Genomic DNA, 13,036 nt, shown 5'->3' on the forward strand with positions numbered 1-13,036 from the left:
ACTAAACCATTTACGCGGCTGGTACTGTGTTGTCGCCCCCCCACACATCACATCGAGCCGTAGGGGGTGTGCGTCTGCATAATCTGCGAGTGATGCATGCCCTATCTGACGCATGCAAAAATATCAGATATGCATATACCCGGAAAACATCGCCGGCAGATTGAGCCAAGCGAGATCCATCTGCCGCAGCAAAGGTCACTCACTTCCTTGTTTGGGCAGCCGTGAAAATTGTTGTGCGTCCGAAAATCACAGCAGGCTCCCTGAGGCATTGCAAAGTACCCAAAAATGGCAATGTCAAATCGGATCCAGTTGCTCGTTCCGGGGTCTTACCGTTTAAAATCAATCGGAAATATGCATAAGGGTTCCCCGTTGACCATGTATGTGGCTTTTCTTTTAACAGTCTGTTCGAAGCACAGCACTACAGACCAGTCCCAACCCTCCGCTGACGCCTTCTGCCTCGCTCGTATTCGAAGATGCATTCCGTACTCTGCAACCATACGCCTGTCGCAGACACTCGCTCTTTTTAAAAAATATCAGTTTTAATTACACATTCATCAGTCGTAGCGTAAGATAAATTACTCGTTCACAATGCATTCATCAACAGGCCCTTGAGCTCTTTCTTGAAAATGTCCATCTCCTCGCTTTTGATCGGCGTCGACGTCGACAGCGACCCGTCGTTTTCGCGGCACTCAAACGTCTCGTTTGTCTCCCTGAGCTCTCCAGCACAAAGCTTCTCCAGCGTCTTTTTTAGATCCTCCTTGCTCTGCACACCTGGAATCTGCTCGGCCGGGCCCAGCTCTGCAACGCCGTGCTCCGTGTGAACCACGTCTTTGGTCTCCGCCTGGTCCTCAAACACGGTGATCAAGTTGAAGTTGAGCCCGCTGCTATGCCGTTTTTTCGGCGGCGGAAATTCTCTGTTGGCCAGCTGCGGCGACGAGACCGGCGTTGCGCGCACAGAAACGTCCGCATCCTTGAGACCGTCGATTGTGGCGTTGTACAGGTCGACGAGCTCGTTGATCGAGGCGCCAACCTGTGTCAGATTCTCCACAGAATCTGTCTCGTTGAGCTCCATCGCACTCAGCCTGTTGCTGATTGAGTCCAATTTGCCAATGAGCCCTTTGTATCGGGACTGCTCCTCCGGCGAGGATACTTCCATCTCTGCGACCGGCGGTCCTTCATTTGCTGCCGCCACCTCCTGTTGCAGACTTTGTTGCAGAGCGATCAGCTGCTGCAGAACCTGGCTCATAAGCACCAGCTTCGTCGGCAGAGTCAGATGGTGGCTGGCAAGCGGCACGTTGAACTTGCGGGCGCACAGCCGGGCAAACTGCGCTGTTTCGTCCGTCCGCGCAACGCGGGCATTTTCTGCGATCGCAAGCAGCACACACAAAAAAATCTTGCGCAGATATTTAAAACACTGGAACGTCCGCGACGGACTGGACGCCAATTGGAGCGGCGGCGGCGGCGCGGCTTTTGGCTGCGGGAACGTTGGACTGTGCTGGAGCGGCGAGTCGCTCGAAAATGACCGCAGTCGCAGGGGTTTCAGCGGGACAGGGCCAGGCCCGTCGGCAAGCCCCTCGGAGTTGAGCACGCCCACGAACCGCAGATCCTGGCTTCCCAGGTCCAGCTGGTAAACGTCCAGGTATCTGTGGAGGTACTCGAGATCGGCGAACGGGAGCATTGCGGCGACTTTCTGATTTGTAGTTGCCAGAAGCGTGTTGAGCACACCCTGTAGCAGAATCGGAGAGGCAACACGGCGACTCTGGGCATTTCCGCCCAGAAGCACATTAAGATTGTCGTTCGCGAGGTTTGTAAATGTTCGTACGTGAGAAGAAAGCGTTCTGTCGAGCTGGTGGCTGATCTGCAGAAACTTGTCCAGCTTATTTGTGACCAGTTGCAAATATATGCGAATAGCGATTTTCTTTGTGTTGAGGTCGAGAACCAAAATCGCCGTTGCCAGCAGCGTCGCCAGCTTCAGGCACGCGGGGCTTATGCGATCCAAATTTCTTCTAGCAAAGTGCAGTAGCGCCAGCGCCAGGTGGAAAGCCCGATGAGAGTGAACAAGCCGATGCGACGGGACGTCGCAGACGTTGATCCGAACTTTGGTCTGCGCCGCCGCAGAGCTTGCTGGAGTGCCAGCGCTGCTCATCAGGTTCGACGCGATGATTTCGAACTTGAATTTATCAAGCGCCAGGAACACCTGGTTATTTAACTCAGAGCAGTCTTCAGAGTAGTCCTCAATCAGTTGAGCATAACTCAATGGAAGCGAGTACTTGGCAGTAATCGGGCTAGTTGTTGACGGTACCAGTGTTGAGCCATTGGAATGCGAAACAGACCCGAATCTCGTCTGGTTTGTGGTGCTAGAGCTCTGATCCGGCTGTGTATATATATGCTGGCTGATGGACGACGAGGCCTCGGAAACCGTTTCGTCAAGACCCCATTCGGAAAGAGCGTCTAGGGACGGCCAGAACTTGGGATCTCGGCCGGCCATGGTTATTCGGGCGTCCATAGCGGTGCCGTGATGCGCTCTGGTGAGGGTAGAAAAATGCTGAAATAAAAAAAACAAAAACACCCTTCTCTGGCAGACGCGTCGATTTGCGGCTAATTTTCGGGCGGAGCGAAATGCACTGCATAATCTGGCCGCAATAGGCTACGCAGACGACACAAATATTGCGGAGCACCAAATGGGCAGTGGACATCGAGCATGTGTCTCAGGGATCATTGCCCAAATGAAGTGTGAATGTGTATATAGCGAGAGACATAAATTCGCGAAACTGCCTTCTTAGCTTAGTGGTAGAGCGTTGCACTTGTAATGCAAAGGTCGCTAGTTCAATTCTGGCAGGAGGCATGTTTTTGGCCATTTTTTTTTTCTCAATTCATTAATTTATTTTTTTTACTCTCAATGCAACGCGACGAGCTCGCCAGAGCGCGTGCTGCGGTGCTCAACCAGCTCACCAGCCAGGACGCGATGATGGTGCACGCACTCAATCACCAGTTTGCTCCAATATACGGCACGAAAGCAAAAGACCCCGTCACGACCACGAAGCAGTACGAACACGAGCTGATGAAGCAGCTGTGCGGCAAAAAACGAACGTGACTGCGTCCAATACTATCTATTACTCTATGCTCGTTCTATAATACATGTCATCTCCGCTTGTCCTTCTTCTCCTTACGTTTTCGCTTGGACACATATCCAGACCGCGACGGAGCAGGCAGGCCTGCTGGTTTCTGCGGGAGTACCCCGGACTTCTTGGGCTGGGGCGTCCTGTTGTCTTTGTACTTGCCGCCGAACTTGCCGTTTTTGTCCTTCTTTTCGATCTTGTTGTTTTTGTCGCCCTGGTCGTACTTTTTCTGACGCTTGTCTCTGTGTCCGTTTTCTCGATATTCTTCAAACAGCGGCCGCCGCTTTCTGGATTGCGACGAATGGTACTGTCTTCGGAGCTGGCGAGGCAGATTTTCGCCCGTGAACGCAGACCCGTTGATGTTCGGCGTCTTCGACACCCGCGGCCGCGGACACTCGTCGCCGTAGTGGCCCCGTTCCGCGCAATTGTAACAGTATATATAGTCTGCCGGATATTTGAATTTGTGATTTTTCTCGTATGCTATGGTGATGTAGCTTCGCCAGATGTTGGGACAGCGGTCGGCGGAGTGGGTTTTCGAGTTGCAGTCGGTGCAGAAGTTGAATTTCCGTCTCTGCTTGCACTGGTTGCGGAAATGGCCGCGCTCACCGCAGTTGGTGCACACCATGGAGTTCGGACACTGTGTTTCGTAGTGGTCGTCAACTTTGCCGCACGCGTGGCAGACGACGACCTTGCAGTTGGCGCGGATGTGGCCGCGGCGGTGGCAGTTGGAGCACACGGGCTGCGACAGCTCTGGATCTGTGACTCCAAAATATCGTCCCTCACCCCTGAGCTCCACCAGCTCGTCGTTATTGTTGTTGACCTCTCCATAGTCTAGCGACACCACGGGTGGCACGCTTGGAGTCCCGCTGGACGGTCTGAGGGTTAGCTGGGGGGCAATAGTATGTACTTACATCTCGTCCAAGTCTTCTGGATCAGACATGATAAAAAACAATATTTTTAATAGCGAAAATTCTTACCCGGCCAGTTTGTTGAAAAATAGGAATATCAAAATGTAATTTATTTTCAGTAATTCACCATGTCTGAAATCGAAAAGAAAGTCGAAGCGCTTTCTGTCAAGGACAAGAAGCCCAAGAAGGCCGCCAAAAAGTCTGGAGATGACGCCGCCAAAAGACCGCTCGAGCTGGATCCGAAGCCGGAGTTTATTGAGCACAGAATTAAAATCTTTGAGAGAATCAAGGCTAGACAAGAGGCAGAACTCGCAGCCAAGGAGAGACTGCCAATCAAGGTCACCCTGAAGGATGGCACGGTCAAGGAGGCCACTTCCTGGGAAACCACGCCGTTCGATATCGCCAAGGAGATCGGCAAGTCGTTCTGCGAAAGACAAGTGATTTCCAAGGTCAACGGCGAGCTGTGGGACCTGGAGAGACCATTTGAGACCGACTCTAAGCTGGAGTTTTTTGACTTCGACTCCCCAGAGGGAAAACAGGTTTTTTGGCATTCTTCCGCCCATATTTTGGGAGAGGGCTGCGAAAATCACTACGGTGCTCACCTGTGTTTTGGTCCTCCCACTGAAGACGGATTTTTCTACGACATGGCCATTGATGAGGGAGATTACAAAGTGTCTCAGAACGATTTCAGCGACATTGAAACTCTGTGTTCCAGGGCCATTAAGGAGAAACAGCCGTTTGAGAGACTTGTCATGACCAAAGACGAGCTTTTGGAAATGTTCAGCTACAACAAGTACAAGGTCGCGCTGATCAAGAGCAAGATCCCAGATGGCACCTCGTCTACGGTCTACAGATGCGGTCCGTTGATCGATTTGTGCAGAGGCCCCCACGTTCCTCACACCGGAAGAGTTAAGGCGTTCAAGGTGCTCAAGAACTCCTCGTCCTACTTCCTTGGAGACTCCAACAACGACTCTTTGCAGAGAGTGTACGGTGTTTCTTTCCCAGACAAGGCTCTAATGAAGGAGCATCTCAAGTTTTTGGAGGAAGCTGCTGCTAGAGACCATAGAAAGATCGGAAGAGAGCAGGACTTATTCTTCTTCCACGAAATGTCGCCAGGTTCGTGTTTCTGGCTGCCTCACGGTGCCAGAATTTACAACGGCCTGTGCGATCTTCTGAGAGCTCAGTACAGAAAGAGAGGCTACGAGGAGGTTATCACTCCAAACATGTACAACTCCAAACTCTGGGAGACCTCTGGTCACTGGGCCAACTACAAGGAAAACATGTTCACATTTGAAGTCGAAAAGGATACTTTCGGTCTCAAGCCAATGAACTGTCCTGGCCACTGTCTGATGTTCAAGTCCAGAGAGAGATCGTACAGAGAGTTGCCGTGGAGAGTGGCCGATTTCGGTGTGATTCACAGAAACGAATTTTCCGGTGCTCTTTCCGGGCTGACCAGAGTCAGAAGATTCCAACAAGACGACGCGCACATTTTCTGTACCCAGGACCAGATTGAGGACGAGATCTCGGGCGTTTTCGATTTCTTGCAGCACATCTACGGTATATTCGGATTTGAGTTCAAGATGGAGCTGTCTACAAGGCCAGAGAAGTACGTGGGGGATATTGAGACCTGGAACAACGCAGAGGCAAAGCTGGAGAGCGCTTTGAACAAGTGGGGCGGCAAATGGGAGCTGAACCCTGGAGACGGTGCGTTCTACGGTCCGAAGATCGATATCATGATCTCGGATGCCTTAAGAAGATGGCATCAATGTGCCACTATCCAGCTCGACTTCCAGCTGCCAAACAGATTCGAGCTTGAGTTTAGAGGCAAGGACGACTCTGCCGAGGTCCAGCGTCCGGTGATGATCCACAGAGCCATCTTGGGATCCATCGAGAGAATGACTGCCATCCTGACTGAGCATTTTGCCGGTAAGTGGCCGTTCTGGCTGTCTCCTAGACAGATACTGGTGGTTCCTGTTGGTGTCAGGTACTTCGACTATGCTCAGGAGGTGCAGAAGCTGCTGCAGACCGAAGGGTTTTATGCAGACGTGGATCTTTCCGGCAACACTTTGCAGAAAAAGGTGAGAACTGGCCAGACGCAAAAGTACAATTTCATCTTCATCGTTGGTGAGCAGGAGCAGAACGAGAAGGCCGTCAACATTAGAAACAGAGACATCCTGGAGTTACAGAGCAAAAACGACATGATCAAGCTCCACGACGTGCTTCCTAAGTTGCATGCTCTTAGAGACGAAAAGAGAAATGATAATGCTCTATAGGTATATTTTTTTCACATCCTTGCACGCAGTCTATGTGGTAAATGTGGGGTCAAATAAATAAATTTAAACTTGATAATCTATGACTTCGCGTCGTCTAGCCCACTACTCTTCAATACAGCTCAAGCGTCGACTGACAGCCGTCAATGGCAGCCCAGCCACTCAATCGCCCTCTATTCTGGACTCGCTGATTCGCACGGTAGATGCAAAGTCCAAGAATGCCCAGCTCCCAACGACCACCTTCCTTGTTCACGAGCGGCTGCTGTACCCCAAGGGAGCAGCGCTGGACAACATGCTGAAGCTGGTGTCAAGAATAGCTCCCGGGACACCAATTGCAAAGGCCCAGCTGATGGAAACCTGGCAGGAGGAAGTGTCAAAAGCAGTAGTTTTCCCCTCTCTCACGGAGCATGCTGCACAGCGCAAATTCGGGGAGATCGTCAAGACCATGTTCTGGCCATATTTTAGGGCGTCTCCAGATGTGATGAGCCAACTGCTGAGCACTAAGTTTCACACCGATCTCGCGGATGCCATGCTGAACAACCGGCATTTAGACGAACACAATTTAAATATTTTGGCCCAAATAAAGGAGGAGAACGGGGGCCACAAATTCCAGGTATTTAGAGATAGCGAGATGCTGCTGTTTCCAAATGCCAGAGATAAACACAAGAAGTCTTTGGCCAAGCTGACACGCTCCCGCTTCTTTACCGTCCATGAAACAGACGACCAGGAGACCAGCGAAAACCACCTTTTGAAGGGCTCAAACTCCAATTTTTTGCTGGTTGCAGGTGACACCAAGACGGCCATGGAGTATTTCAGACTCCTAAGCGCCCTAAAAAGTAAATCTTCCGAAATCAAAGGATCGGTTGCCTTGGTGGTGCCTGGCTCGCTCTATTCGCGCTCTGACGATTTCTGGACTCTGGGGTCGCTAGACGATGTATATTCGACAATGAAAAAAATTGCGTAAACCCGGAATCGAACCGGGGGCTCGTCGATGGCAACGACGAATTTTACCACTAAACCATTTACGCTTTGTTGTGTTAATGAGCGGTAGCCAGTTGTCAGATAGAGTGATTGATAGAGATTGTAGAATCAATGATAGTAGATGCTACCGATAGCAAAACCAGTGTATATGTATGTCGTTGTGATCCGAAAGCTATAAAATATAGAACTATCACGAAAAGTCCCATAAGAAGGGCAACATTCCAGCAAAAGCGTATATCGCACCTATTTGGGTGAAGTCATCTCGACAACACGATAGCTACTCGCGTTTTGCTAGCTAAACAGCAATTGGTTGCGTGGTCTAGTTGGTTATGGCATCTGCTTAACACGCAGAGGGTCCCCAGTTCGATCCTGGGCGCGATCATTTTTTTATCTACAAGTCTTTTACGGCCCCGAATTTTTTTTTACTCGAAAATTCCACGAACAGTATTTAAAAGGAAAGATTTTGGAGAAACTTGAATACTTAACCAAATTTTCACTAATGCTAAGATTTGCACGTCCTCAAATCAAGAAGAACCTTGCTTCTCTGGCTCGTACGTACGCTCACAAGGAGCTGAAATTCGGTGTGGAAGGCAGAGCTGCCCTTTTGAAGGGTGTCGAGACTCTTGCTGATGCTGTTGCCGTTACCCTGGGTCCAAAAGGTCGTAATGTTCTGATTGAACAACCATTTGGTGCTCCAAAGATCACCAAGGATGGTGTCACTGTGGCTAAGAGCGTCAATCTTGAAGATAAGTTTGAGAACTTGGGTGCGAAACTTCTGCAAGACGTTGCCTCCAAGACCAACGAGAGTGCCGGAGACGGTACGACTTCTGCCACTATTCTTGGAAGAGCTATTTTCTCTGAGTCTGTCAAGAACGTGGCTGCCGGATGCAACCCTATGGACCTCAGAAGGGGTTCGCAGGCCGCCGTCGAGGCCGTGATCGACTTCCTGCAGAAGAACAAGAAAGAGATCACCACCTCTGCCGAGATCGCCCAGGTGGCCACCATCTCTGCCAACGGTGACACCCACATCGGTAAGCTTCTGGCTTCTGCCATGGAGAAAGTCGGTAAGGAGGGCGTGATCACAATCAAGGAAGGTAAGACCTTGGAGGACGAGTTGGAAGTCACCGAGGGTATGAGATTTGACAGGGGCTACATCTCTCCTTACTTTATCACTGAGGCCAAGAGTGGAAAGGTTGAGTTTGAAAACCCTCTTCTGTTGCTGTCTGAGAAGAAATTGTCGTCCATCCAGGACATTCTTCCAAGTTTGGAGATCTCCAACAAGCTGAGAAGACCATTGCTTATTATTGCCGAGGACGTTGATGGCGAGGCATTGGCTGCCTGTATTCTCAACAAATTGAGAGGCCAGGTCCAGGTTGCCTGTGTTAAGGCTCCAGGCTTCGGAGACAACAGAAAGAACATTTTGGGCGACATTGCCATTTTGTCCGGAGGTACTGTCTTCACTGAGGAGTTGGACATCAAGCCGGAGAACGCCACTCCAGAACTGTTGGGACAATGTGGATCTGTCACGGTCACCAAGGAGGACACTGTCATCTTGAATGGTGCCGGAGAGAAGGACAACATCTTGCAAAGATGCGAGCAGATCAAGGGCGCGATCGAGGACGCTTCGACCTCCGATTACGAGAAGGAGAAGCTCCACGAGAGACTGGCCAAGCTTTCGGGCGGTGTTGCGGTCGTGAGAGTGGGTGGCTCTTCTGAGGTCGAGGTCGGAGAGAAGAAAGACAGATACGACGATGCCCTGTGTGCTACGCGTGCTGCTGTTCAGGAGGGTATCTTGCCAGGTGGAGGTACTGCTCTCCTGAAGGCATCCAAGGTTTTGGACCAGATCGAGGTTGATAACTTTGACCAGAAGCTGGGTGTGCAGATCATCAAGGCTGCCATCACCAAGCCAGCCAAGAGAATTGTCGACAATGCTGGCGAGGAGGGATCTGTCATCATTGGCAAGATCCTGGACACCTACGGCGACCAGTTCAACCACGGTTACGACAGCTCCAAGGGCGAGTTTGTGGACATGATTCAGGCCGGTATCATTGATCCATTCAAAGTCGTCAAGAGCGGTCTGGTCGACGCCGCAGGTGTTGCCTCCCTGTTGGCTACCACCGAATGCGCTATTGTCGACGCTCCAGAACCAAAGGGTCCACCTGCTGCTCCAGCAGGCGGTATGGGCGGTATGCCAGGAATGGGCTTCTAATGTAAATAGGATGTAAATAGAAGCTGAGATTTGTTATGACATCATGTCCATTGTATTATATACGGAGATGACATTTAGCGAAAAACTGTGATTTTGTGCAGGTTTGAACTCCGCGCACTCCGCAATGTCGTCCAGCGTGCCGTCCCGTCCATACGCCTCCATCATTTTTGAGTATAGAACATTTAGTTTCGAGGGATTGCTGAGTGCCGCAATGGAGGTGTCGAAGCCGTAGTAGTGGATGATAGCGAAGAACTTGGCAACGAGATCGGTGTCTGCTTCCGCAACGGTTTCCAAAGTGTCCTTCAGCACTTTCTCATTTTCTGTGCTCTGCGGCAATGCCAGGAGATAGTCTTTGGGCGCAAAACGCTCCAGACATTGGTCAATCGCGACGGATCGGTTCAGATTGAGCGAGAGACCATACTCATCCACTATTATGACATTGCACGGTATAGCCAGCACAATTGGGACAATAAAGAGAAAAGCGAGCATTGCAACTGACAGTAGTTGAACCGCAGCAGTCAGCCCTGACACAAGTCCTAATCTCTAGCAGTAACTGAATTGTCGTCAGAAATACTTTAACCTTTGCGGCTCTCCGGTGCCTTAACTTTAGCCTCGCGACGAATATCTATTTTTTATTTACTGTTATCTTTTATTTCCATGCTCAACAGGACATTCGCTGCGTTTTGGCTTTTCGGACTGGTCAATAACGTTCTCTACGTCGTGATTCTTTCGGCAGCAGTAGACCTCGTTGGTCCATTGACTCCCAAGGCCATTGTGCTCATGGCTGATGTGCTTCCGTCATTCCTGCTAAAGCTGGCCTCGCCGTTTTTCATCCACACAATCCCCTACCATATTCGCATTTGCATCCTTGTGTCTCTAAGTTTTGTGGGAATGCTGACAGTCTCCCTGTTTGAAAATGTTGCCCTTGTCCTCTTTGGTATCATTCTGGCATCCATGTCCTCCGGTCTAGGAGAGACCACATTTCTTCAACTGACTCACTACTACACGGAATCGGCCCTGAGCGCGTGGTCTTCGGGAACCGGTGGGGCAGGGCTTGCAGGAGCCTTTATTTACATGTTCTTGACTACCTGGATGGGGATTAGTGTCAGAAATGCGCTTTTGACATTTTCCATCGCTCCGCTCACTTTTATTATCTGCTACTTCAGACTGCTTCCTTCCCCAAGCATGAAACTGTCTGAGCCGACGGAGCAGCCAATCCTCCTGGTGGAGTCGAATTACCAAAGCACCATCAGGAGAATCAAACCGTTGGTCGTACCGTACATGCTCCCTCTGTTCACGGTGTATGTGGCAGAGTACGTTATCAACCAGGGAGTCAGTCCAACGCTGCTTTTCCCAATTGACGAAATGCCATTCCACAACTATAGAGACGCGTATGTCACGTACGGAACACTGTACCAGCTCGGAGTGTTTGTATCGAGGTCATCGGGACAGTTTGTGCGGATCCGTAACCTCGCGATGCCTGCGCTGCTCCAGTCGATCAATCTGGTAATTTGTGTGCTCCAGGCCATGTATGTCATTTTCCCCAACATCTACTGGCTGTTCCTTCTTATACTGTACGAAGGACTTTTAGGAGGGTCTGCGTATGTGAACACGTTCATGCTGGTGACAGAAACAGTGCCTCTTGCCGAGCGAGAATTTGCCATGGGATGTGTGGGGATCAGTGACAGCGCCGGAATTGTCGTTGCTGCGTCCTTGGCCATGATGCTAGAGCCCCAGCTGTGCGCTTTCCAAGTCGCAGCGGGCCGGGATTATTGCCAACGTTGATCGTTAGATTAGCATGCTTTTCATAGAGGGCTGCGTATTCATGTTGCATTTTTCCCTCACCTGCTGCATAAGGTTTTCCACGATTTTCTGGTTTGTGTCGTTGGTGTCTGCACGGTTCAGGACCGAGAGACAATGCAGCAGCTTTTCGTTGTTTCGCTGCTCTCGTCCGGCGTTTGCTCCCCGGAGATTTTCATGCGAGATGCGCGACAGCGAGATCGAAGAGTTGGTTGCAAATGACATGGTCCGCTCTTTTCTGCGCTCTTTTTCTGCGTCTGCCTGTCTCATGCTCTCGTAAAGCGGGATGACGACATTGTCGCGGAAGCTGACAAAAACAATGTTCTCCACGCACGGCTTGCCTCTCCAGCCGCCGCTCAAAATATCCTCGAATGAGTCGTCCTCAAGCGGTAAAAATACTCCTTGTAGGTAGAAATGCATATCTTGGAAAAAGTAATCCCAGAGCAGAGCACAGGCGTCGCGGAAGCTGGGCTCGCTCGTGACAAGTGATAGTGCAGACCCCCTTGTGGGCGAGGTTTTGCGGTCGCGGGGCTTGAGCATAAATTCCTTGGTCGTGTCGTCTTGGTACAACTGTGAAAGAAAGGTGTTCATTCCATGTTTGAGAAATTCTTGTATTTCTTGGACAATGCTGGAGCTCTTCACGGGAGACATGGTCCCATAAGAGCTGGAAGGAGACCTTCCGGATGATGCAAAAGTAGGCGTAGGAGCTCCCAGAGGAGTGTAAGGGGTAGTAGCAGCTGCTCCGTCAAAGACGCTGGAGAAGTTGTTCGGAGAAAATATAGGCGAGTAAGCGATCTGGTCAGACGGAATCTGGTTGGATCGCAGTCTGAGATGGAGATAGACCAGCTTGTTGATCTCCTCTATCGGGATTTTAAGTCGCTCGCAGTAGAATATGGGTGATACTAGGGACGAAACCAACGACCATGCTTCGTCTGCTATAGCGTCCGTGTCTCCCGACAACGACGAGTTATTGACACTCATTTTCTCGAGCTCCGTGATGGTGTTTTGCAATTCTTGCACTGTCATGGAGCTGTTCACAAGAGACGGGTGAAACGAGTAGAGCATCTCACCGCCATGCAGGGCTGAGACTCTCGAGTTAGAGCTCGAAGAGGACTTGGTGGTATCTTTGCGCGAGCGCAAAATACCATGGTAGTGTTTATGTTTGTTTTGCTGGTCGTTCAAGGTGCTGAAACTGGCTATTCGCTCGACTTCCTTAGACGTCCTCGCCAGCGGCGACTTGAGCTCTTTGGACGGCATGATGGTCGTCTGGATCGATAGATTGTCCGGTCTTTTCAGTTTTGCCGAAAACGTGCTGCTGTTGCCGCTGTTTTTGTCGTTTGTAAGAGTTGATGTCGAAGCTGCCGAGTCATTGGAACTTGATTGGTAATTCGCATGAGACTCGGAAGGTGATCGCTTCATCTTTTCTGCCGTCTTGTTAAAAAATCGCGTCAGCTTCGTTTCCATGGTTCCGAGCCGCGAGATGGTGGTGGAGGAAGACACTGTTCGATGCAAGGAAGAGTGCGAGGCGGTATCCTGAGGATCTTGGCTATTGCGGACATTGTTGAACTCTACATTAGAGACTGTATTTTGTTGAAGGAAGGATGTTGCTGATTCGTTGCCCAAAGTGTAACTGAATGTGCTATTGCTTCGCTGTTTGGGATTGCCATCGAACCGCGTAGACTCAGAACTGCTATTGCGTCTATGCGACATGACGAATAATTATATTTAAGTGAGATTTATTTTTGTTAT

General features: G+C 50.4%; 9 protein-coding genes across 9 annotated transcripts; 4 read left to right on the top strand and 5 right to left on the bottom strand.

The window, feature by feature from the left end:
* Positions 1 to 199: 199 nt before the first annotated feature.
* On the bottom strand, positions 200 to 497 carry KL928_005283 (uncharacterized protein; the record flags this gene model as incomplete). Its single annotated transcript, XM_043206075.1, has 2 exons — positions 200 to 401; positions 487 to 497. 2 exons carry the CDS (start codon positions 495 to 497, stop codon positions 200 to 202), a joined length of 213 nt encoding a protein of 70 aa, XP_043057523.1.
* Positions 498 to 583: 86 nt separating this feature from the next.
* Positions 584 to 2,506, bottom strand: KL928_005284 (uncharacterized protein; the record flags this gene model as incomplete). The annotated part of the gene is made up of 1 exon (XM_043206076.1): positions 584 to 2,506. The coding sequence occupies one exon, from the start codon at positions 2,504 to 2,506 to the stop codon at positions 584 to 586; it is 1,923 nt and encodes a 640-aa protein (XP_043057524.1).
* A 635-nt stretch (positions 2,507 to 3,141) lies between these two features.
* On the bottom strand, positions 3,142 to 3,947 carry KL928_005285 (uncharacterized protein; the record flags this gene model as incomplete). The annotated part of the gene is made up of 2 exons (XM_043206077.1): positions 3,142 to 3,489; positions 3,633 to 3,947. The coding sequence occupies 2 exons, from the start codon at positions 3,945 to 3,947 to the stop codon at positions 3,142 to 3,144; spliced, it is 663 nt and encodes a 220-aa protein (XP_043057525.1).
* A 208-nt stretch (positions 3,948 to 4,155) lies between these two features.
* Positions 4,156 to 6,300, top strand: KL928_005286 (uncharacterized protein; the record flags this gene model as incomplete). Its single annotated transcript, XM_043206078.1, has 1 exon — positions 4,156 to 6,300. One exon carries the CDS (start codon positions 4,156 to 4,158, stop codon positions 6,298 to 6,300), a length of 2,145 nt encoding a protein of 714 aa, XP_043057526.1.
* Positions 6,301 to 6,379: 79 nt separating this feature from the next.
* KL928_005287 (uncharacterized protein) lies at positions 6,380 to 7,261 on the top strand (the record flags this gene model as incomplete). Its single annotated transcript, XM_043206079.1, has 1 exon — positions 6,380 to 7,261. The coding sequence occupies one exon, from the start codon at positions 6,380 to 6,382 to the stop codon at positions 7,259 to 7,261; it is 882 nt and encodes a 293-aa protein (XP_043057527.1).
* Positions 7,262 to 7,777: 516 nt separating this feature from the next.
* On the top strand, positions 7,778 to 9,487 carry KL928_005288 (uncharacterized protein; the record flags this gene model as incomplete). Its single annotated transcript, XM_043206080.1, has 1 exon — positions 7,778 to 9,487. One exon carries the CDS (start codon positions 7,778 to 7,780, stop codon positions 9,485 to 9,487), a length of 1,710 nt encoding a protein of 569 aa, XP_043057528.1.
* Positions 9,488 to 9,520: 33 nt separating this feature from the next.
* On the bottom strand, positions 9,521 to 9,976 carry KL928_005289 (uncharacterized protein; the record flags this gene model as incomplete). Its single annotated transcript, XM_043206081.1, has 1 exon — positions 9,521 to 9,976. The coding sequence occupies one exon, from the start codon at positions 9,974 to 9,976 to the stop codon at positions 9,521 to 9,523; it is 456 nt and encodes a 151-aa protein (XP_043057529.1).
* A 168-nt stretch (positions 9,977 to 10,144) lies between these two features.
* Positions 10,145 to 11,272, top strand: KL928_005290 (uncharacterized protein; the record flags this gene model as incomplete). Its single annotated transcript, XM_043206083.1, has 1 exon — positions 10,145 to 11,272. One exon carries the CDS (start codon positions 10,145 to 10,147, stop codon positions 11,270 to 11,272), a length of 1,128 nt encoding a protein of 375 aa, XP_043057530.1.
* Positions 11,273 to 11,275: 3 nt separating this feature from the next.
* KL928_005291 (uncharacterized protein) lies at positions 11,276 to 12,997 on the bottom strand (the record flags this gene model as incomplete). Its single annotated transcript, XM_043206084.1, has 1 exon — positions 11,276 to 12,997. The coding sequence occupies one exon, from the start codon at positions 12,995 to 12,997 to the stop codon at positions 11,276 to 11,278; it is 1,722 nt and encodes a 573-aa protein (XP_043057531.1).
* Positions 12,998 to 13,036: the final 39 nt, after the last annotated feature.

Source organism: Ogataea angusta (assembly GCF_019207475.1).
Source record: "Ogataea angusta isolate 61-244 chromosome Unknown 61-244_NODE_13_length_294202_cov_90.480228, whole genome shotgun sequence".
Classification (NCBI taxonomy): Eukaryota; Fungi; Ascomycota; class Pichiomycetes; order Pichiales; family Pichiaceae; genus Ogataea; species Ogataea angusta.